Source organism: Bos grunniens, chromosome 1 (genome assembly GCF_055505025.1).
Source record: "Bos grunniens cultivar Pamir isolate PY7600 chromosome 1, Bosgru_T2T1.0, whole genome shotgun sequence".
Taxonomy (NCBI): Eukaryota; Metazoa; Chordata; class Mammalia; order Artiodactyla; family Bovidae; genus Bos; species Bos grunniens.
In genome coordinates, this window is record NC_141165.1 from 115,676,158 (window position 1) to 115,697,804 (window position 21,647).

Genomic DNA, 21,647 nt, shown 5'->3' on the forward strand with positions numbered 1-21,647 from the left:
CATACACTCTGGCAGAAAGAAAGTAAGCTGGTGATCCCAATTAGCCCCAGTGCAGCTTGAAGAGTGTGATGCACAGGGCCGCCAGACTATGTCAGCTTCTTATTGTTTGTTATAGTCAACACTTGGCTCATTTTCTGTTTTGCAATATGTATACATTATAATTCCAAATGTCAAATACTTTGCAGTAAATCTCCTGAGATTCCACTGAGACTCCAGAAACTGTACAAGAATAATCCTTCACTATTTTCAGTAAATAGTCAATATTAAGGATGCTAGGAGAGGAGAGAAAATACAATCTCAATTTATTCTTTTTGTGGTCTCTCATCTTCCTTTTTTCCTTGGGTTGTATCTCTTCCCACTTTCACGCTCTCAACTTTTTTTTTCTCCTTTGTCAATAGTGTTCTTTGAGGTTGTGGCTTCTGTCCTATTTTCCAGGTTCTTTTGTGCCCTTGGGTGTGGGTGTTAGTCACTCAGTCCTGTCCAACTCTTTGCGACCCCATGGACTGTAGCCTGCCAGGCTTCTCTGTCCGTGGGATGTTCCAGGCAAGAATCCTGGAGTGGGTTGCCATTTTGTGCCTTCACTGTCCATCATTTGCACCTGCATGCCAGAATCCCACCAAGGCTTCAGAGACGTCCTAGAGGTCTTCAAACATCCAAGACATTGCCAACTTATCATTTCCAAATTGCAGTTCATTGTTTCCAAGCTTGTTTTAGTAATCCAAGTTCATTTTTCATTTGGATTACTATCAGTTCAGTTCAGTCACTCAGTCGTGTCCGATTCTTTGTGACCCCATGAATCGCAGCACACCAGGCCTCCCTGTCCATCACCATCTCCTGGAGTTCACTCACACTTACGTCCATGGAGTCGGTGATGCCATCCAGCCATCTCATCCTCTGTCATCCCCTTCTCCTCCTGCCCCCAATCTTCGAGAATGTATTACTTGACAAGTAAAATGCAATTTTGCGAGCAGAGAAGCAGATTTTGTGTATTTACTGTCTATTTGACTACCTTGAATCTACTCTCAGATTTAGCATCTATGTGGACCCATCAAAACTACTTGGAAGGAACCTACTCAGTCGGTAAAGAATCTGCACGCAGTGAAGGAGACTCAGGTTCCATCCCAGGGTTGGGAAGATCCCCTGGAGAAGGAAATTGCAAACCATTCCAGTATCCTTGCCTAGAGAATCCCATGGACAGAGGAGCCTGGCAGGCAACAGTCCATGGGGTTGCAAGAGTCAGACACAACTTAGTGACTAAACCACCACCACAGTTTTCTGGAATGTTTAAAGATGGTGTGTGGAGGCCCAGTACTTTCTGTTATACCTTCTATGCTGTTCCAGAGTCTGTAGCAACATCCCATGATGAAATAAATTTATGTTGGGAATCTGTTTGAGGTACTGATTGACTTCTATTATTCCTCACTGGATTTATGATTTAATTGAGATACAGTTCGTACATTTACATTTAGCTGTTACCTAAGCTGGGAGGTAGGTGCTTCATTCTCTCTGCTTTTGGTTTTCCATATCATCATGAATTCAAATGGAAGGCCCAGTCTTTTGAAGAGTGATTATTTAATCACAATTCTTATCTTTTTACAGAAGGGTAGAACTTTCTCTTTTGGATATATAGTTAATGACATTGGTGTATACATCACCTGTTATAAATTGTTATAAATTAGTACTATCCATGGTACTAATAGCTATAAGTCTGTGCTCTAACCGATGCCTTCCATTTGCTTCTTAGAGAAAAAGTATGTGCTAAGCATATGATTTAACTGGATTAAACTCTTTTTATATTAGTTGCATTCTAGCAGGTTAAGAAATTGTAATGTGTATCAAACAAATAGTTTCAACTCTTATCAGGCACCCCTATTTATGTAATACAGTTTTTAATCATTTAACTTTGAAGTATAAAAGTAGTTATATGTACAAGTATGAAACAGCAAAAGTGTTCCCAAGAACTTTATAATATGTATCCCTCAGTGATAAAACTTAATATAAGAGAAAAATTATGCATATTAAGAATTTATAAAAGGATCTGATGAAGATTTTGATCTGTAATTTTACATTACTTTCAACTGAGAGTCTGTGCATTATTTCTCAGAACCCCAGGACACTACTAACATGACCATATAAACCTACACTGCATCTTTATCTTTGTCAGTATTATCTTTTATGCAATTGGTAGTCTTTAGGGAGCATTAATTGCTAGCTATCTCTTAGCCACTTAAGGGCAATCTTGGAACAATTATCATGTATTTATGGGAATGAGGCATTCATTTATTTATTGTCTTTCTCCTAAAAATCCCATAGCATTTGAGTCAAGAAGATAACAGTATAAACATGCCCACTTATCTCTGTGGCAATTATTCCTTTCTGCATCTCCACCATCCACCTCAGAATCACCACACTACCACAAACCCACACAGGGTCTCATGCTTACAAGTGAAAATTACAATGATTATTGCTACTCACAAGCCTATTGAATCTATCCTTTCTCAATTAGTCTTTATCTTTTTTTTAAATCTTTTTCTTGATATGAAATAAGGACTTTCTCTTAGGAATCATACAAATTAGGCTATGTAAAGGTCACCAGTCTTAACTTTATACAAGATTGTTAGAGGTGTACAGCAATCACTGGACTAATTGTTTGGATGTTTTTGTGAAATAAATTGATTATTTCAAACTAGCAGACAAGTGCCTTAGATTATCCTATTAAACCTATTCAGTTGATTTAGAATAAAAGATTCCTAATTCATAAGGCCAAATTATATATAATATTATATTGGTAGATAATAAAACACATAGGAATACATGAATAATTCACAGAGTGTGATTTATCATAGGTAAAAAATAAATATCTGGTCTTTAAATTTATTGTGGGCACTTATTTCCAGATATAAACACCCATAAATACTCATACGAGGACTTCAACAGCATACTTAAATTATTTTAAATGCTTTGCAAAGATTCATAACCAACTTCAAAATCATCTTTTTTCTTCTAGAGAGAGATAGAAAACAGAAGGAATAACTTGAAATGTTCATGCTAAATTAATGCAAGGAAGTCAGAAAACATAAAATAAATAATTAACATGTTTCCTCTCTGTCTTTTAGATTAGTATTTTTGCTAGGTATTGTGGCATATCTGGATCTCTCCAAATTTGACAAAATAAGAGGTGATTTATTCCACTTAGCAAAATATTTTCCCTATTTTTAAAGAGTACTGTGTTATTTTATTCAGGTTGTCATTAATGTAATGCTATTTAATTCAGATAAGACAAAGTGTAATAGTCTGACTTACTCCCTGTGATATAGCAAATAAAAAGCAAAGAAACAAAAAATGCCACAAGTCTGTAAGACAGACCTCAATTTGAATATCAGCCATGCCACTTACTATGATTTAGAGGTCTTCATGTGGGTTAATTAACCTGTCTGAGCTTCAAGGGGTATGCATGAGAGTTGCCATGAAAGTGAAATGGTAAACTATATTACCAATAATGTGGTGGTTTAGTTGTTAAGTCCTGTCCCACTCTGGCGACCCCATGGACTGTAGCCTTCTAGGTTCCTCTGTCCATGGGATTTTCCAGGCAAGAATACTGGAGTGGGTTGCCATTTTCTTCTCCAGGGGATCAGCTACCATTTAATGTGGCTTACTGTGAGTTACACACTATCTAAATGCTTTATAGATTTAAAAATTAATCTTTTTAGCATTCCTGTTGGGTAGGAGCCATTTTGGTCCCATTTTACAGATGTGGAAGTAAACAATAGAGATGTTAAATCATCTACTTCAGTTCAGTTCAGTTGCTCAGTCGTGTCTGACTCTTTGTGACCCCGTGAATTGCAGCACGCCAGGCCTCCCTGTCAATCACCAACTCTGAGTTCACTCAAACTCACGTCCATCGAGTCGGTGATGCCATCCAGCCATCTCATCCTCTGTCGTCCCCTTTTCCTCCTGCCCCCAATCCCTTCCAGCACCAGAGTCTTTTCCAGTGAGTCAACTTTTTGCATGAGGTGGCCAAAGTACTGGAGTTTCAGCTTTAGCATCAGTCCTTCCAATGAATATTCAGGACTGATTTCCTTTAGGATTGACTGGTTGGATCTCCAAGTCCAAGGGACTCTCAAGAGTCTTCTCCAACACCACAGTTCAAGGGACTCTTAAGAGTCTTCTCCAACACCACAGTTCAAAAGCATCAATTCTTCGGCACTCAGCTTTCTTCACAGGCCAACTCTCACATCCATACACTATACAAATCTTCAGTGGCAGGAGTGGAATTCTAACTGGTGTTTGGTTTGGTTATATATTGCTGTGTAATAAACTATCCAAAATGAGCAAATTAAAACAGCCACTTTATTAACTCTCATGATTTTATGGGTTGACTGGACTAAACTGGGTGGTTCCTTTGCTCCACAAAATATCAATTGCAGCTGCAGCCATCTGGTGCTGGTAAGTAGGGACTGTAATGTCTGAGATAGTTTTTCACAAACCTGCCATTCAGTATTGACTATCTGCTGGGAGCTCTTGTGACTAAAATGCCTCAGTACTCTTCTTTGCAGTATACTGCATGTGGCCCCTCCATATGGACTGGCTTTGCTTAGCACTTGAGACTGAGTCATGTGTCAGAGTGTTTCCAAAGGACAAGCTCCACTGTACAGACATGTAAGATGCTTCCACTTGCTCACACTTGTTAATGCACCACAGGCCAAGGCTAGTCACATGAACAAGCCCAGAATCAATTTGGAAGAGAACAACACAAGGGCATGAATACTGGAAGGTTCTACTAAGGCCACTAAGTTTTTAGCCCACAGCAACAGTTGAAATCAAAAGCATTCTTTAGTGTCCTCCAAGCTACCATGGCTATCAGTAATCTGCTCTCCTTGGGTAGCATGTTAGCCAATGCCTGTGAGAAGGACTTTTGAGTTCCAGGCACAATTACATGTTTTTAGTAAGCTTTTACACTTTTCTTCCCCAAATATAACATGAAATTTCAATTTCATTTACATAGTTTTAAAAATATTCAGTTTTATGAAAGAAAAATGCCTCTTAAAGATTTAAATAATTTTTATGAGTTTTTTTATGCCATTCTGTATTGAGTTTTATATATTATGACTCATTAGTGAATAAAATAAGGAAAAATATTAAGCTTTATATCTTGTCATTATTCAAATAAAAATGAATATATTGCAATCTGTTTCTTGGAGTATAGATTAATTTGGGATTTTTAATAAAGTTTTTTTCCCAAAGGAATGGTTTTTGATCCTATTTCTGTAAAAACAGGATTTTTATTTCAGAAACTGTGATTCATTTCTTGATTTTGTATAAATTAAAATAATATAGTTCTAATGGCATTTATAAAGATGGGTTGCATAAAGAACTTTTTATTTAAAAGCTTTACTTTAGATAATGCATTCTACATTTGTATATGACATCTATTTCCAAATAGAACTAACTTAATGACCCCCAGTATTTTAAATGCTTTTCCTATACTGAAATTTAGGCACTTTTAGAAGAAGTGAATTGCTTATAGAAATTAGAAAAACATATATAACCCTTTACCTTGATATATTACTTCAAGCTAAATTAGCAAATGCTTCACAGGTAATAAAAAGCATTTCAAAGCTGTTTGGCAACCAATGCAAACTCTGATATTGTCATAGCCTAATACCAAGACTCTGAGGGGTGATATCTGAACATGACATCTGAACTGAGTTATCCTTGTAATAGCTGTGATATTGCTATTAAACATTTAAAAAAATAATTGAGAGAGATATATAAAAGAAAATCAGTACTTACTTTTTGTGACAACACCTTCTAAGCGAATGATGTTTGGATGGTCAAACTGACCCATGATACTTGCTTCTCTTAAGAAATCTCTTCTTTGCCGATCCATGTGGCCACCTTTCAAAGTTTTGATGGCAACTGGGATCTCTCTTTTCCCTGGTGTTTTCAAACGCCCACTACAAACTTCTCCAAATTCACCTAAAAATATGAACAAAAGTAGTTCTTTCTTTCAACAGAATACTTATATTCCAGAAAAACCAAATTGCCACAAAGTACCATGTTCATGCTTTTTTAAAATAGTGACTCTCAAGTGTGCCATTTTTACATAGAGATCTCTTCTTTAAAAATTTAATTTGTAATGACATATGCCTGATCAGCATCATTTATAATGAATAATGGAATGCATTTTCATATGCTGTACCACAGGAAGTACCATTGATAGATAGCCCTGATGTGCTGAGAAATTATGACTAGCAGAATGCGTGATGCTAATGTAATTCTATAGAAAAGCAATCACTGCATAACATTTCCTGTTCCTGTTCTCAATACTGATATATGGGCCAAATGCCTGCTCTATTCAGGGAATCCTTCAGGCATATGTAGTTGATTTGATTCCACAAACCATATGTCTGGGCTTTACTGGTATTAGAAATCAATGCTAGGGTCAACTGGCATACATACATATTGAAAGGATCACACTGAACTCAACTATAATGAGTGACTATAGAGGCTAAATTGTACATCGCATGGTTTGAATATAAGTGCAGTAAGATCATCTATAGTTCAGCAATGGCTCCAACGGACAGATTAAAAAACAGACAAATATTTATCATGAATTTACTACAAATGTATCTAGTGCTAGAGTGCTGTGGGTTTAAAAGATGTATAAGAGTTGATGTCTGTTCTTTGCAGCTTATAATCTGTTAGGAGAATTTAGATGAAACACTGAATAATGAAACACTTGGGAACCTAAGAACCAATGCTCGCAAATGCTGTATTATTTCAGTAAGAACAATAGGAGCTGGAAGACTTCTTCAAGGAGATGGAACTTTTGCTGGACCTTGACCGATTGGTAGGATTTGTATACTCAAGAAAAGCAGCAAAATTTCTGACAGGGGTATATGGAGAGAGGGAAATGAAGACAAAGATTCAAAGATCAGAAACAGTAAACAGTGACATGGATATAGGGCAGTAGGAGACAAGGCTGACTACAGGAGTTATTGTGAGAAGGGAGGTCAGAGGCTTTCTCATGCAATGCAATAAATTCAATAAAGCTCGACATTCCAGAACATTTTTCTATGATCAATTCCCTGCATTAACATAAGAGTATGATGTTTGATCAATAGTTTATCTATCTATAAAGTAAATATAATAAAACCTTCTGTAATTCTATAAATGTCCCTTCTCCATAAGGAAACGAAAAGATCAAAAGTAGTAATATATGTAACAGTGCTTATAAACTGTAAAGTACTATTCATGTGCTTTAAGTTATATAAATTTTAAAGGTGAAAGAAAATGAAAGGAAAGGTAAAAGAAATGAAAATTAAAATATCTTCAGTTGGTTTATTAGCTAGCAGTTCTGGACAGGAGCTTGATGCTATGTAAGTTTAAGTGTAGAGGATAAAATTTAATTTTTACAGCACCATAGACTTCAATTATCCATATTTTCTTTGAACCAATTCATTACAGTCAACTGAACATTGACTATTCATGAATATTAACTATCTTTTGGTATAGATGCTAAGATTTTTTTCTAAGTGAAAAACTGAAAAGGGAAAGCCAAAACTTTGCTTCCTAAATTCTGTGCAAGCATGTTCATTAGAAATAGAAAGCAGTCTAGCAAGAATTTTATATATATATATGATAAATAAATTAATAAACAAGCAAACAAAAAACTGACTAGAATGTGGTCCCTAAATTCAGTGCAAGTGACATCGGATAAATCTTACATAATTTTACATTAAAACAAGAATAGTTTTTTTGTTTGTTTGTTTTTTTACTTAATGATGCTCTCAACACATTGCAAGTTAAATGTTCTTTATGTTCACTGGGGCTTCCCAGGTGGCGCCAGTGGTAAAGAATCCACTTGCTAATGCCAAAGACACAAGAGACATGGGTTCAGTCCCTCAATTTGGAAGATCCCCTGAAGAAGGAAATGGCAACCCACTGCAGTATTCTTAGCTGGAAATTCCAGTATTCTTAGGGAAATTCCATGGACAGGCACCTGGCGGTCGCAAAGAGCTGGACATGACTGAACGCATGTGTGCATGTTCCCAGGAAAAAGAAGCCATAATTCCCAGTTTTGTTTGTAATAATGTTTTTAATTTTTTAAAGATTTTCTCTTGGACACAAAAAATTGGTTATTGATAGAAAATTTCTACACTTTTCTATTGAGGCTATGAACTTTGAGAGTAAAGGTAATGTGTTTAAATTAATGTCTGATATATCCAGGTCTACTAAAATACTTGAAATTTCTCCTCAGATCACTCTGGTTTGTTTTAATGAATATGAAGAACAAACAAATATGGTTTTATTCTTCCTTTTATTTTGGTTAATAAAGCTGTTAGTATATATAAACATTCAACAATATTTTAATACCTCTCACCTGCCATGAGCCCAGACTGCAAGTGACTTTCTGTTAACATTTCACAGTAATTCAAATAAACTTTTGCATATACTGAAATGAATAGCAAGCTCTATTGGTATTTTATCAAGACAGGCAGAGTGGCAATATTCTTTGGTCTTCTGTTGTCTGAAATTCAAATATCTTATTAACACCAAGCAGGTGTTTTCTTCACGTCAAGCTTCGCGTGATCAAGCTGTTATCACACTTATTTCAGTGACACTAAATATGGCTGCCTCAATTAAAGAGCTGAGATTCCTAATGCATTCTTTAGGCAAAGCCCCAAAAATTCAGTCATAGAATGTAATAAAAACATTATCTGTGGTAGGCCTGGATTAATCAGACAAATCAGTCAAAGAGGAAAAAGTATTGTAAATTAAAAGCGTATTTTAAGATATTGCCAAAAACTAATCCATTCTATGATTTCTCTTAAAGCAAGAGTAGAGGCCCTATATATTATCACAGGTAAGATGATTCATTCCTTAATAAGATCTGTGAACTTTTATATATACTGGTTAGTTCATAATTAACAGATAAATTAAAGAAATATGTTGTTAAGTACTTTTTTTCTTTTACCAATATAATGGCACCATCATTATCACATAGCTAGCACTTATGAAATGCTTATCATGAGTGAGCCAGTCTAAAAACTTAAAATATATTTTAATTTTGACAACAAACCTTTGAGGTGGGTACCATTATTATCTTCACATTATAGAAGAAACTGAGGCATATGAGCTAAGTAACTTGTTCATGGTAATATAACTATAAAGTGGTAGAGCTGTAATTTGAACCCCGGAAATCTGGCTTCAGAGTGCATGGTTATAATTAACATTCTCTGCTGTTTGGCATATTTATCGTGGTAAATATATTTTGTGTTGGTATGCTAAATTTGCATTTGGTAATAATGATGTCTTCAAACTCACAATTAAATAGTGTTTAAACACATCAACTGGATATGCACAGGTAGATGGAATGATAATTAGGAATTCTTCACTATAAAATGGAAGTAGAGACCTCACTTAAACACTCTGTATATTAGAAGTACTGTAAAAATCATTACAGTCTATCTAGTTTCAAAAGAGTAAAGAAAAATATATCTAGGATAATTGATCTGCCACTGACAGCCCATGCACTTGCTAACAATCCCATCTATTTCCCTGGATGGTGGTAAAACCTTTCTGGACAAGCAATTTTATTGTATGATATATAGGGTCAAACTAAATTATCAATTATCAATTGGATTTTCCACATAGAGCCTAGATGGTCTAACTAAAACTGTGGAGGAGGGTAGAGGCAACAAGGGACCATCTGTCTTGGAGAACTGTCATATCACCATCTCCTGGAGACTTTCTGAGATTTTACTCCCCCTGTTTTGAGATTCTGGAACTCCCTTACCTCCAACCCCTTGAGAATCACTGGAGCAAAGAGTCACACTTCTGATGTACTTTTTTTCAAACATTATATATGATATTATATATATAATGAGATGTTTCTTCACACTTGCTGTTTCCCTCTGACAGGAATGCCCTCCACAAGTTGTCGCTCTTTTCCCCTTGTCTCCATTCTCCTCAGTTCTTCTCTATGTGATGGCTACATATAAGCAGTAAATGCCAAGCTTTCCCTTCCTCAGAAAATGTTTTCTGATTAACTCATCTGATTTAATTTCCCAAATATCGTGCATGCATGCTCAGTTGCATCCTACGCTTTGTGACCTCATGGACTGTAGCCCACCAGGTTCCTCTGTTCATGGCATTTTTCAGGCAAGAATACTGGACTGAGTTGTTATTTACTCCTCCAGGGGATCTTCCCCACCCATATCAGGTCCCTCCAAATAAGGAAAAAAAAAAAAAAAAAAGCAGCTCTGATAAGAAGCCAGCCTCACTCTCAGAGCTGGGCTGTTATTCTCCTATCAGACATCCTTCCAACCTCATCAAGGTTACTCTGAGACACAATATAATGAGACTGAGCAAGGCTAATGCATCATTTTGCCTAAGCACAGAAAAAAACACAAGGTCATATTGCCCAAAATACTAAACATCTCCTACTCTCATGGCTAAAATGAGTGATTGCTACTCATTCTAATTCTACCAATTATTCTACTACTAATTCTCTACCAATTATTCAGTTGGCCAAAAAGTTTTCACATGTTTTTCACTACATATTATGAAAAAACCCAAATGAACTTTTGAAAAAATATGTATTCAGTTCAGTTCAGTTGCTCAGTCATGTCCGACTCTTTGCGACCCCATGGACTGCAGCATGCCAGTCCTCTTTGTCTATCACCAACTCCTGGAGTTTACTCAAACTCATGTCCATTGAGTTGGTGATGCTATCCAACCATCTCATCCTCTATTGTCCCCTTCTCCTCCCACCTTCAATCTTTCCCAGCATCAGGGTCTTTTTGTATGAGTCAGTTCTTTACATCAGGTGACCAAAGTATTGGCGTTTCAGCTTCAGCATCAGTCCTTCCAGTGAATATTCAGGACTACCTTTCAGATGAACTTGTTGGATCTTCTTGCAGTCCAAGGGACTCTCAAGAGTCTTCTCCAACATCACAGTTCAAAAGCATCAACTCTTCAGCTCTATTAGGTTGGTAGTAATTGCAGTTTTGCACTGTTCAAATTTGTCGTTTGATATTGGAATACATTCTTAAATAAATATGGCTATGTTATACATCATTTTAATGCATATTTCTTGCTTTATGTTTTTTGCTAATGACTTATTATCTGTTGTTTATTTTATATGTATTTTAGACTATGGAAACGATGTTAGACAAAAAGCAAATTTGAGTGATTTCTATTTTTTTTTAGTCCAAAATAGGTCATAAAAGAAGTGGAGAAAACTGGCAACATCAGCAATGCATTTGGCCCAGGAACTGCTAACGAATGTACAGAGCAGTGTTTGTTCAAGAAGTCTTGCAAAGGAGATGGGAGCCTTGAAGATGAGGAGCATAGTGGCCAGCCAATGGAAGGTCACAAAGTAATTTCAGTTTCAGACTCTGAATTTGAAATCATCTTAACTAGGCCCAGACACATCTTTATTAATCAAAATAGGAATCATTACAATCAACACAATTTTGCCAATGAGAAATAAGTTCATTTGTTCTTATAGCATAAAAATCCATGCTTCAGGATTCAGTGAACTCTTGGAAAGCATTTTCTGCCTCCTGCTGGTTGTGGAAGCATTTTCCCTGAAAAAAGTTGTCAAGTGCTTAAAAAAGTGGTATTCGGTTGGTAAGAGGTCAAGTGAATATGGTGGTTGAGGCAAAACTTCGTAGTCCAATTCATTCAACTTTTGATGCATTGGTTGTGCTTCCACAACCAGTGGGAGGGAGAAAATGCTTTTCATGGTTCCTATTTTGGCTAATAAAGATGTGTCTGGGTCTAGTTAAGATGACTTCAAATTCAGGGTCTGAAAGTGAAATTACTTTTGCACCAACCAAATATTTCTGCTTCACTGGTTACATTAAAACCTTTGACTGTGTGGATCACAACAAACTGTGGAAAATTCTTAGAGAGATGGGAATACCAGATCACCTTACCTGCCTCCTGCAAAACCTGTACGCAGGCCAAGAAGCAACCGTTAGAACCAGACATGGAAAAATGAACTGGTTCAAAATTTGGAAAGGAGTACATCAAGGCTATATATTGTCACTCTAATTATTTAACTTATATGTAGAGTACATCATGCAAAATGCCAGGCTGGGTGACTCACAAACAAATCAAGATTGCTGGGAGAGATACCAACAACCTCAGATATACAGATGATACCACTCCAATGGCAGAAAATGAAAAGGAACTAAAGAACCTCTTGCTGAGGGTAAAAAAGGAGAGTGAAAAAGCTGGCTTAAAACTCAATATACAGAAAATTAAGATCATGGATCCAGTCCCATCACTTCATGGCAAATAGACAGGGAAAAAGTAGAAATAGTGACAGATTTTATTTCTTTGGGCTCCAAAATCACTGTGGACAGTGACTGCAGCCATGAAATTAAAAGATGTTTACTCCTTGGAAGTAAAGCTAGACAGCTTATTAAGAAAGCAGAGGCATCACTTGCCAACACAGTCAAAGCTATGGTTTTTCCAGTAGTCATGTACAGATGTGAGAGTTGGACCTCAAAGAAAGCTGAGTGTTGAAGAGTTAATGCTTTCAAATTGTGGTGCTGGAGAAGACCCTTGAGAGTCCCTTGGACAGCAAGGAGGTAAAACCAGTCAATCCTAAAGGAAATCAATCCTGAATATTCATCGGAAGGACTGAAGCTGAAGCTCCAATACTTTGGCCACCTCATGGGAAGAGCCGACTCACTGGAAAAGACCCTGATGTTAAAAAGGATTGAGGGCAGGAGGAGAAGGGGGCACAAGAGGTTGAGGTGGTTGGATGGCATCACCAACTCAATGGACATGGGTTTGAGCAAACTCTGGGAGATAGTAAAGTACAGGGAAGCCTGGTGTGCTACAGTCAATGGGGCTGCAAAGAGTTGGACATAACTTAGTGACTGAAGAACAATATAACCTTTTTCTTGTTCTCATCTCCCCTCCCTGTAGATAAGATTCACTCACATACTATAATATGTCTTGAAATTATGTGCTATCTAACACCTTGGGAAATAGGTAGGGCCTCAAATGGCTTTACCACGAGTTTTCCTTCTCACTCTGCTCCCACAGATAAGGTCAAGCAATCTGCCTTATCAAACACTTCAGATGCAGTTCCTCCTCACCTCTGAGTGGCGTGCTTTACTCTTATGCCAGCCTGTGGAATGATTCGAGCAAGCCAATCACATCTTCCTGAGGATATTGGAGGTTCCCCTAACCTCTTGTCACTATAAAGCCAAACTCCCACACCCCCAGTTGTCCACTGGGTTCCCAAGTGTAACCCCTGTCCATGTGGCTCTATGCGGCATGTGCTGTCCCCCCTTCCCAGGCTGTGAGTATATGGAATGCATAAGTGTCTGTTGATCTTACCTATTCAGTGTAAGACATTGTGTTTTTGGACGTCTCAGGGTGAACAGGAGGCAAGGAGCACAGATATTTAATTGCAGACTTGTCACTTTCTGATAGCATTTAATCTAGAGTGAACTCCTGATTCTTTAGACTCTCTCCCAAATCACCCAACCAAAGCCCAATTGCTCTAATAGGTTCTAACACCCTCTTAATGACACACACTATAGTTCCGCATGGCGTGTGTTCTCCCTTGCTGAAATGAACAATAAATACAGCTTTTCCAACTAGAGTGTGTTCCTGGGGTCTTTGACTTGAGAGTCTTAGTGTAACATATTTACTGTATAGCACTTTTGACAATGTGGAATTATCTTTGAAATTCATTTTTAATTAGTTTACTCATCTACTAACTATCTCTCCATTTGTACACCTCCCCTTAACCCCATTCTGTCAACTGTAATCTAAGTCATGATGGCACGGGGCCTTAATTGTCTCTCTTTCCGATTGTACTCTCAGTGCTTAGTACATAATAAGCACTTATTTAATACTTGTTGCATGAATGAAATGAATGAATGAAGGGAACCTATAACTCTAGATTTAAAGTTAGGATATCTTAGAGACAGTAAAAATGTCCCAGTATGTTAACTTTTAAAATGTGCATGTGTTTTTTGCTTTTCTTTCATTGTGTACAGCTAAGAGATACCTCAATACCTTCTGTATTTAGGTTCTTTTTTTTTTCTTTAACTTAACTGCAAACAATCCAGTTTCATTTCTGAGTATAAAGGCAACAGGAAGAATATTTTGAAGTGTCATACAAAGAGTTAAAAAAGAAGAGGTGTAGAGGAAAAACATAAAACAAATTTTTAATTCAGTTCTAGAGGGATTTATTAGTCTCTTGAGGTCTTAAGGTAAATTCTATGATTATTGATGTCATCAGCAGGGTCACCTATCCAATTGTACTCACTGTCTGTCATTCAAAGATGAAATATCATAATCCTTATGACTAATTCTGTCTGATTTCTTCCTGATACATAGCACAACTTCTACATATGAAAGAGAACAACATCATTTAAAAAAAATAATCTCACACAGGTTGAAATGATATTTGAATGTTTCTGATTCAACTTCATAGGAAGGTTCAACACAAAGCAAGATTCCTTGTGTCTTTTTTTTTTTTTTTTTTCTTTTTTTTTTTTTTTTTAATTTTATTTTTTTAAAAAAAATCACATGCTCCCCATCCTGAACCCTCCTCCCTCCCATCCTCCCCATACCATCCCCCTGGGCCTTCCCAGCGCACCAGCCCCAAGCATCCAGCATCGTGCACTGAACTTGTGTCTTAACAATGCTTGTCAACAGGAAGAGTCAACTGAGACATGAAGAGGACAGGCTCTTACAAGTCAGGGCTTCTATTTCTGGCCTCACCACTAATTTGTTCTGTGGCATTAGAGGAAGTCATATTACTTTTTCCTGCTTTAGTATCATTGTGGATAGGTTAAATATCTACCACCTATCTACTCCTTGAGAGATAAAGATAAATGTGCAAATTTTTGCAAAGATTTTTGAGTCTAAGAAAAGTTCTATATAACCATTGAGTCTTCTAAAGTTACACTGATACCATAGAGGACATGTTAAATATGTCACTCTAAGCATCCTTCACTATTGGGTTCTCAAAGCCTAGGCCAGGGAGCAAGATTTCTGCAAGACAGGAGAATGGCCTCCTTATCAAACAATGGGTAAGGATTTCTTTAGTGAATAAGTTCAGCAACACATTAACCATTTTTTCTCACACACATTCCAAACACCAGCAGCCTCTTTTTCTTTTTGAGCAAGCTTTTTATTCTTTTCTGCTAAAGCACATTCATGAATAAGAATCTGTCCTCAAGAAGGTTAAAGTTTTTTCTACTTCTGACATCTTGAAGTCCAGTATATTACTTACTTATTGAATATTCTTATTCATATATTTTGACTTTTCAAACTCTCTGGTACTTTACTCCTAGAACACTTTTTTAATCCAGTATATCAGCTCCTACCACAGGCATCTCATACCACCTGCTTTCTTCCCTCAAGGCAGATTGAAAGAGTTCCTCTTTAGGTTAAAAAATATTTGCATTTCAAAACTCTGCCGGATGTTGTTTCAAAATTGATTCTCTAAGCTGTCATTAGAAGAACCATTTTAGAAAAAAAATCTAATTTAAAAAATCTTTGTGACCCAAAGAAAGTTACTCAATGTATTCGAGTTTCAGTTTCCTTATCTATAAAACATGACTAACTGATTTCCAGAATTACAAGACATAAACGTACCCTACAACTTGCTTTGGAAGCTCCTACTGTTACTACATATTTCTACTAGCCCTGAGACCAATCCTTCTCTGCAAATGAACCCTAGGACCAATTCAACCATCTGCCATCTCCTCCCATAATCAGGCTGCTGAGCACTCTGCCTTGGATATTCAACCAGTGAAGTTGCTCAGTCGTGTCTGACTCTTTGTGACCCCATGGACCATAGCCCACCATGCTCCTTCATCCATGAAATTTTCCAGGCAAAAGTACTGGAGTGGGTTGCCATTTCCCTCTCCAGGGGATCTTCCCGATCCAGGGATTGAACCCAGGTCTCCTGCATTGCACTCAGACACTTTACCATCTGAGCTACCAGGGAAGCCTTGGATATTAGGTTACTAGAAATGCATGGTTATTTTCTCAGCTATATTCACTTTTCAGTGTATGCATTATCTCAGGGTGATATCTTTCACCAGCTACTGCCAAATCTATACTTGTAGCTTAGACTTTTCTCTTGAACTACAGATGTGCAGATACCATTCCTTGGTGACTCAGTGGTAAAGAATCTGTCTGCAATGCAGAAGCCACAGGAGACATGGGTTTGATCCCTGGGTCAGGAAGATCCATGGAGAAGGGTGCAGCAACCCACTCCAGTATTCTTGGCTGGAGAATCCCATGGACAGAGGAGCCCGGCAGGCTGCAGACTATAGAGTCGCAATGAGTCGGACATGACTGAAGTGACTTGGCACACTTGCAGAGGTCTCCTAAGGATAACCTTATCATTATCTCCTCGAGTAGTGACTTGGGGCTACTATTAAATATATAGCACAAATTACATAGATTAAACAACAGAAATTGATTTTCTCACAGTTCTGAAGGCTTGGAAATCCAAAATCATGGTACCAGAGGATTGGGTTCCTAATGAGAGTTGTCTTCTTGGCTTGTAGACAACCACCTTCTCACTGTGTCCTCATGTCCTTCCCTTGGTGATGCTGAGGAGGGGGAAGAGACCTCTCTTCCTCTTCCTTTAAAGCCACCAGTCCTATCAGATTAGGACCCCATCTTTATGGTCTCGTTTAACTTTAATCAAAAGCTAGAAGCCTTGTTTCTAAATATAATCACATTGAGGGAATAGGCCTTTAACACAAATTTTCTTGGTTGGGGTGATACAATTCAATCCAAAATATCTCTTAAAACTTTCTTTCCTGTCTTCACCCCTTAATTCATTTAGCAGTTTTAAAGATGTTCACATTTCATTCCAAAGAATTTGTGACTATGTCACCTGATACAGCAAAAGGGAATAAGATGTGATTATCCTGGATAATTAGCTGGGGTCCAATGTAATCATAAAAGTTCTTATCAAAGGGAGGCAAGAGGGAGTGTCAGAGAAGATGCTATGATGAAAACAGAAGTAAGAGAAGTCAGATAGAGATTTGAAGATGCTGTGTTGCTTTCAAGATGAGACGAGATCATGAGCCAAGGAGAGCAGGACATCTTTAGAAGCTGGAAAAGTCAAGGAAGCAGATTCTTCCCTGATGTGACCAGCATTAATCAATATTGTCAACTCACTGAGTTTAACCTGTTGAGACAGATTTTGGACTTCTGACCTCCAGAGCTATTAAACAATTAATTTGTGGTTTATTAAGCCATTAATTTGTGATAATACATGGATAACGTATATGCAGAGTACATCATGAGAAACACTGGGATGGATGAAGCACAAGCTGGAATCAGGATTGCTGGGAGAAATATCAATAACCTCAGATATGCAGATGATACCACCCTTATGGCAGAAAGTGAAGAAAAACTAAAGAGCCTCTTGATGAAAGTGAAAGAGAAGAGTGAAAAAGTTGGCTTAAGCTCAACATTCAGCAAACTAAGATCATGGCATCTGGTCCCATCACTTCATGGTAAATGGATGAGGAAACAGTGGAAACGGTGTCAGACTTTATTTTGGGGGGCTCCAAAATCACTGTAGACTGTGACTTCAGTCATGAAATTAAAAGACACTTACTCCTTGGAAGGAAAGTTATGAAAAACCCAAACAGCATATTAAAAAGCAAACAGAGACATTACTTTGCCAACAAAGGTCCATCTAGTCAAGGCTATGATTTTTCCAGTAGTCATGTATGGATGCGAGAGTTGGACTATAAAGAAAGCTGAGCACTGAAGAATTGAAGGTTTTGAATTGTGGTGTTGGAGAAGACTCTTGAGAGTCCCTTGGACTGCAAGGAGATCCAACCAGTTCATCCTAAAGGAGATCAGTCCTGAGTGTTCATTGCAGGGACTGATGCTGAAGCTGAAACTCCAATACTTTGGCCACCTGATGAGAAGAGCTGACTTATTTGAAAAGACCCTGATGCTGGGAAAATTTGAAAGCAGGAGGAGAAGGGGATAACAGAGGATGAGATGGTTGGATGGCATCACTGACTCAATGGACATGAGTTTGAGTAAACTCTGGGAGTTGGTGATGGACAGGGAGGCCTGGTGTGCTGCAGTTCATCGGGTCACAAGGAGTCAGACACGACTGAATGACTGAACTGAAGTGAACCAAACTGAATACATGGATGGCTTTTAGCGTAGAGTGAGTTCTCAAATATTAGTTTCCAGTTTAGGCTAGATAATATCCTGCTTTTAACCATGACTTTTAGTACTCTCCAATGCCCTCTTTTTATATTCTTTTATTAACAACACTTCTTTCATTAGCTATAAGTTTCTCTTAATTCATTTCTCCACTACACTGTGAAAATTTTGAATACGAGGATTTTGTCTTCATTTTAATCCCCAGTGTCCATCATTGTGAACAACATGTGCCTAACATTTACTGAATGTACAAGTGGATGGACATTTGCAGGAAAGACACCTTCACAGTATTGAAATCTTTATGTCAAAGTACGCACTAAACATTTTCAAGTGTTACCTGAGCAGGCAACCATGAGATCATATCATTTCCACCAGTACATGTGAATTCCTGCACTAGCACAAATAAGACATTTTGGAATTCAGTCAGGCAATAAACATGATCAGTATTCACAGTGGAGGACTTGTGTTTAGACAAGCATGACTAAGAGAAGTTAGTGGACTGTCAGCTGTAGTGGTCAAAATGTTTTCAAAAATGAGAGAAAAAGCAGCTTTACAAAAATACAGAGATGATTATTTTGTTACAAAAGGCAATGAGAGTACTGAGTTACTATTTTAAAAGATATTACAAAATTCTTTAACAGCAATAAAGACTTTGAACAGCTATATTAAATATATAACAAAGGTGTATAATAAAACTGTAATATTAGTTCATTTTATCTTAAACAGAAGAAAATATACATAAATAATAACTATTACCTTTGCAAATTAAACTATGATTCAGAATTGTAGACATTTTAATGTGATTATTCTCAAGGGATAATAACAGGCACATGTTCTAATAAAGTAAACTATTAAAAAGATTTTTTTTCATATTAAAGTGTTATTTTCACCAATGCAAACATTATTTTAGGCAAACATTTATTCAGTATCATCTTTCAGAAGATTTCATATTTTATCTTTTAAAAAAATTATGGTTTATTATTTTATTTATTCAAGAGATATTTTCACTGAGTTCTAGATGGCAATGTATACCACTATTATATGTACTTCTAGTAAGGAAATGTTCAAACTACCACACAATTGCACTCATCTCACATGCTAGCAAAGTAATGCTAAATATTCTCCAAGCCAGGTTTCAACACTATGTGAACTGAGAACTTCCAGATGTTCAACCTGGATTTAGAAAAGGCAGAGGAACCAGAGATCAAACTGCCAAATCTGTTGGATCATCAGAAAATCAAGAGAGTTCCAGAAAAACATCTACTTCTGCTTTATTGACAAGGCCAAAACCTTTGACTGTGCGGATCACAACAAACTGTGGAAAATTCTTCAAGAGATGGGAATACCAGACCACCTTACCTGCCTCCTATTGTCACCCTCCTAATTTAACTTATATGCAGAGTACATAATGCAAAATGCTAGGATGGATGAAGCACAAGCTGGAATCAAGATTGCCTGGAGGAATATCAATAACCTCAGGTATGCAGATGACACTACCCTTATGGCAGAAAGTGAGGAGGAACAGAAGAACCCCTTGAAGAAAGTAAAAGAGGAGATGAAAAAGCTGGCTCACAACTCGACATTCAAAAAACAAAGATCATGGCACCTGGTCCCATCACTTCATGGCAAATAGAACAATGAAAAGAGTGACAGACTTTGCTTTCCTGGGCTCTAAAATCACTGCAGATGGTGACTGCAGCTATGAAATTAAAAGACACTTGCTCCTTGGAAGAAAAGCTATGACAAGCCTAGACAGCATATTAAAAAGAAGAGACATTACTTTGCTGACAAAGGTCCGTCTAGTCAAAGCCATGGTTTGTCCAGTAGTCATGTATGGATGTGAGAGTTGAACCATAAAGTAAGCGGAGAGCAAACAAATTGATGCTTTTGAATTGTGGTGTTGGAGAAGACTCTTGAGAGTCCCTTGGACAGCAAAGAGATCAAACCATTCAATCCTAAAGGAAATCAGTCCAGAATATTCATTGGAATGACTGATGCTGAAGCTGAAGGTCCAATATTTGGCTGTTTGATGTGAAGAACTGACTCATTTGAAAAGACCCTGATGCTGGGAAAGACTGAAGGAGGAGGAGAAGGGGCAGGAGAGGATGAGATGGTTGGATGGCATCAGTGACTTAATGGACATGAGTTTGAGCAAGCTCTGGGAGTTGGTGATAGACAGAGAAGCCTGGTGTGCTCCAGCTCATGGGGTAGCAAACAGTCGGACATGACTGAGTGACTGAATTAAGTGAGGAAAGAAATTCTATTGTCAATTAAACTAAGAAAGGTGTCAAAGGATGCTACCTAAATTCACTGATATTAACATGAGAATGTTTACAAGAGTAAAATAAGAAAGGAGAGAAGAAATCACCCTCAGCCCAAATAGCTTGAATGCAGTATCATTTTGGTGTATATACTTCTAATCTATATTCAAAGCATAAACCTTATAGTATTTTTCTTAAACTTGTACTAATACTCTAATATATACTTTTTTCTGTATATAATTAGAGCCTCTTGATGAAAGTGAAAGAGGAGAGTGAAAAAGTTGGCTTAAAGCTCAACATTCAGAAAACTAAGATCATGGTATCCTGTCCCATCACTTCATGGCAAATGGATGGGGAAATGGTGGAAACAGCAGCTGACTTTATTTTTCTGGGCTCCAAAATCACTGCGGATGGTGATTGCAGCCATGAAATTAAAAGATGCTTGCTCCTTGGAAGGAAAGTTATGATCAACCTAGACAGCATATTAAAAAGCAGAGACATTACTTTGCCAACAAAGGTCCATCTGGTCAAGGCTATGGTTTTTCCAGTGGTCATGTATGGATATGAGAGTTGGACTATTAGGAAAGCTGAGTGCCGAAGAATTGATGCTTTTGAACTGTGGTGTTGGAGAAGACTCTTGAGAGTCCCTTGGGCTGCAAGGAGATCCAACCAATCCATCCTAAAGGAGATCAGTTCTGGGTGTTCATTGGAGAGACTGATGTTGAAGCTGAAACTCCAATACTTTGGCCACCTGATGTGAAGACCTGACTCATTTAAAAAGACCCTGATGCTGGGAAAGATTGAGGGCTGAGGGAGAAGGGGATGACAGAGGATGAGATGGTTGGATGGCACCACCGACACAATGGACTTGGGTTTGGGTGGACTCCGGGAGTTGGTGATGGACAGGGAGGCCTGGCGTGCTGCAGTTCATGGGGTGGCAAAGAGTCAGACAAGACTGAGCGACTGAACTCAACTGAGCTGAATCCCATCTGGACTCCCCCTGGTGGCTCAGCAGTAAAGAATGTGCCTGCAGTGCAGGAGACATGAGGGACTTAGTTTCGACCCCTGGGTCTGGAAGATTCCCTGGAGGAAGAAATGGCTATACACTCCAGTATTCTTGCTGGGAAAATCCCATTGACAGAAGAACCTGGTGGCCTACAGTCCACAGGGTTGCAAAGAGTT

The 21,647-nt window shown here is 37.7% G+C and overlaps 1 protein-coding gene across 5 annotated transcripts in view; it reads right to left on the reverse strand.

Moving 5' to 3' along the window:
* Nucleotides 1-21,647, reverse strand: part of EPHA6 (EPH receptor A6) — a 1,018,620-nt gene that overhangs the window by 245,405 nt on the left and 751,568 nt on the right. For all 5 annotated transcript variants that reach the window (XM_086411211.1, XM_086411193.1, XM_086411202.1 and 2 more), the window contains one exon: nucleotides 5,794-5,979. In XM_086411211.1, coding sequence (XP_086267337.1) covers nucleotides 5,794-5,979 — 186 coding nt within the window. The remainder of the gene's footprint in view (nucleotides 1-5,793; nucleotides 5,980-21,647) is intronic.